Source organism: Trypanosoma cruzi, genomic scaffold (genome assembly GCF_000209065.1).
Source record: "Trypanosoma cruzi strain CL Brener 1047053516711 genomic scaffold, whole genome shotgun sequence".
Taxonomy (NCBI): Eukaryota; Euglenozoa; class Kinetoplastea; order Trypanosomatida; family Trypanosomatidae; genus Trypanosoma; species Trypanosoma cruzi.
This window is the reverse complement of record NW_001849563.1, coordinates 254591-258155: the sequence shown is the minus strand read 5'-3', so window position 1 is coordinate 258155 and position 3565 is coordinate 254591. Positions and strand designations below refer to the sequence as shown.

The 3565-nt window shown below is 49.1% G+C and overlaps 1 protein-coding gene and 1 pseudogene across 1 annotated transcript, besides 2 other annotated features; both read left to right on the top strand.

Annotated features, from left to right (window-relative positions):
- Window positions 1-1222, top strand: Tc00.1047053510321.20 (hypothetical protein, conserved; the record flags this gene model as incomplete). Its single annotated transcript, XM_797950.1, has 1 exon — window positions 1-1222. A coding segment is annotated over one exon (1222 nt), but the record flags the coding sequence as incomplete, so codon positions are not given.
- Window positions 1-3565: a sequence feature (heterozygous, Esmeraldo-like haplotype).
- Window positions 1382-1442: a microsatellite.
- On the top strand, window positions 2333-3565 carry Tc00.1047053510321.10 (annotated as a pseudogene; the record flags this gene model as incomplete).

The following is a 3565-nucleotide window of genomic DNA, read 5'->3' as shown; positions in this document are numbered from 1 at the left end:
AGCGGCTGCTCACTCGCATTTGATTGTGACAAGCTACGATGCAACCCAATTTCCTCTATTACCGTCGGAGAGCAAGTTTGATCGCGTGCTGTGCGATGTGATGTGCTCCGGTGACGGTACTTTAAGAAAGTCAATGGATATGTGGCCCCGCTGGAATGTTTTTCAGGGCGCTGAGCTTCACAACACTCAGATTCGGGTACTGTTGCGTGGAATGATGCTTTGCAAGAAGGGTGGCATTGTTGTATACTCCACCTGCAGTCTGAACCCTGTGGAGGACGAGGCTGTTGTGTCGGAGTGCCTTCTCCAGGCTAAGGGTGCCTTTCGATTAATGGATCCCACTTCGCTTGTGCCTGGTCTTGTGGCGGCACCGGGGTTGGACGATTGGTCACTTCTCACAAAGGATCTGAAAGCAAGGCTCCATACAATGGAGGAGGCCCAGGTGTTTGCTGAAACGAGTGCAAGTAGTGGAATTTCTTACCGTGCCACCATGTTTCCCAACAAAGCGCGATTGCAGGAGCAAAATATACACTACACCCGACGTGTGTTGCCGCACCTTCAGGATACAGGAGGGTTTTTTGTTGCTGTAATGGAGTGCCTTGAGGAGTATTCCGCTCCTACTGCGACTACCTCCTCTAAAAAGAGCGAGACGTTTAAGTCTGTTTCACCTGCGCTACAGAAGGAGGTACGGGGTGCCTTGGGTCTTCCTGAGTTTCTTCCAACCGACCAGCTGCTTGTTCGAAATGAAACAGCGCGTGAGCAGAAGATTTATTTTGCAAATAAGGCGGTTTGTGAAATTCTCCCGAAACTGGGACCTCGTGTTGTGCATGTGGGATCCAAGGTCTTTGAATCCTACATGAAGTACAGGAACGATAAGCTTCGGTTTTGTTCTGACGGTGTCGGCGTACTGATCCCTCGACTGCCTTCTTCATTTGTTGTGGAGATTGGCCCGGAGATGCTGCTGCAACTCAGCCAGAGTAAGTTGGAGGAGTCATTGCTTCCCCCTCTTCCACCACATCACAGCTTCGTTTTTAAATGCAACATGGCTATTGTTGGTGCGGTTTATATTGCGGCAGAGAGGGCGTGTCCGTGTCAAATATCTGCAAAGGTGGCTGAATGGCAAGTCGCACTGACCAAACTGACAATTGGGCAACCGCTGGTAGAGTGCAATGAGGAGGCCGCCGCTGACACGGATCGGGTGGGGGGTGATAAAAACACGGATTAATTGAGGGGAGGGATGAGCGAGTGATACAAAAAGGAGGGACGGGTACCCGAGGGAGAGAGTTTTATAACTTGTAATGTGCCTTCGTTGCGTTTCTAGTGTTCGCACATGCAACACGGCGAAAAATAATTTTCCATGCTTTTTCTCCGTTTCTTGTTTGGCATTATTATTATTATTATTATTATTATTATTATTATTATTATTATTAATTGTTGTTGTTGTTGGCCTCACTTTTTTATTAATCGCATGTAAGTTCCTCTTGGCTTCTTTTTTAAGCGCAGCCGTGAATTTGTAGACGATAGTTTTGCTGTGGAGGGAGAATGGTAATAGCATCGTGACAAGGACGGCGAGTGTTTGCCCGCCTGACGTCTTGGATCTTTATTGCTGGCATACGCTTCGCTAATGGGACACACATGCTTTGTGCATGCCCGGAAGGATCGGCGCAGCATACGCCACGCAACAACGCAGGTGGTTGCTGGAGTTGTGGGTAAATCGTATTTGGAGAAACTGCTGTTCAGGATGCATCTCTGCTGCAGTTGGTCAAGTTTTGAGTGTAGTGGAACAACAAGAAGAAACGAAAGGGTGAATGAGAGGCGTCTAGTGAATGGGATGTTGAGTCTTCTGAGTTTGCCAAGTCAACGGAGAAAACAATATTTGTTAATAAAAAGGATGATTTGCTCTTGGCATCGTTGATTATGACGGTGTGACGTGAAGCAGTTAGCGGGATTAGACGACGACATGTTGTTGGGACATGACAATGAACATGTCGGGGTGTTTTGCCGCATCACGAGACTGTGAAGAAAGGCAGCAACGGTGTGAATTTTTTTTTCGGGAGGGTGTTTGGTTTGTTATTCCGCAAGAGTACGACCACTCATTGTGTCTTTGCATGAAGACAGCGAGTTAATGTGATGACGAGTAATATTGCAAATCTTCTGCGGCCTTCTCTTTTTTTTTTTTTTTTTTTGGGAGGGGAGGCTGACTCAGCGATTGCCCATCCTTGAGTCGTGAAGTCGTCTGCGAAAGGTGTGCGTGAGGATAACAACAACAACAATAACAAAAAAGGTAAGGGAGGGCTGCCTGTTTGCTGTGGACGCACACACGGTTTAATAAATTATGGCGGTGTATTCTCAACAGGCGCAAATGGTGCTGGAGGAAGTACATGACGCCTTTTCTCGAGGTGAAATTGATCGTGCCAAGCTAATTCTTGACGGCATTGACACGTCGAATGAACCCAGCAGAGAGGACTTGCATGATCTTTTCGCTATCCGTTGCGTGCGTGCTTCCATTGCAGCAATGGGTGGTGAACGATCGGTGGCAAGTATCATGAGGGACACCGTGTCTTGCGCGCTGCACCGTCCTGTTTTGCTTTATTTGGAAGGGCTGGCCGCAATGGCAAGCGGTACAAGTCTTCAGACGGCACGTGTGAAGTTTGAGGAGGCGATTCGCGCAGACCGCTACTTTGTTTTGGCGAGACTCGGACTTGCCGCTGTAAGTTACCACATGAAACGTTACAATAAGTGCTTCTCACACTATCGCGTTGTATTGGAAACACTTGGCAGCTCCTGCCCTCCTATTGTGCGTGTGGGGATGGGGCTTTGCGCATACCACCTGAATCATCTGGACTACGCACAACGATGTCTGGAACGGGCACTAGAAGTTAATGAAGATGATGAATTGGCCCTATTAGTGCTTCTTGTGGTGTTTTTAGACCGTCGCCAAATTCCAAAGGTGATTGAAGTGGCACAGCGTCTACGAGGTATCCTGCCAGAGAATGCCACGGTTCTGCTTAAGGTGGCGGAACTGGTGTACTTCCGCGCCGTGACACAGGATCGGGTAAAGGCATCTGCAAACCCTATCCGCCGCCTGCTCGCGGAGGTGCGTCGTGTGGCCACCGTTGAAGAAAGTGCCATGGCGGATTATCAGGAAGGCCGGCTTTGCCTTGCTCTTGGAGATCTCTCTAACGCCCGTTTGCTGCTTGAGTCGGCAATGCAGGTTCTCCCCAACCTGCTGGCTGCACGGATTCACTATGCTCGGTTTCTATTGCTCTCGGGAAGAGAAACCGAAGCGGAGCATTTGTTACTGCGCATTAACAAGGATCACCCAAATCACAAGGAGGTGCTGCAGCTGCTGGCAGTTTACGCCTCTCGTCACGGTCTACACGAGAAGGCATTGGAGTATAGTCGGCGTCTCACGGAGATTGTGGCACCTGGGGATATCCGTTCTTGGTCCATTGGCTTCCTGGTGTGCTCGGTTAGATAAAGGGGAGACAAAAAACTCATGTCGCATCTCGCCCGTATTCGAAAAGAGGTAGGGGAACCCGTATCCATGAACTAATGGCGATATAGC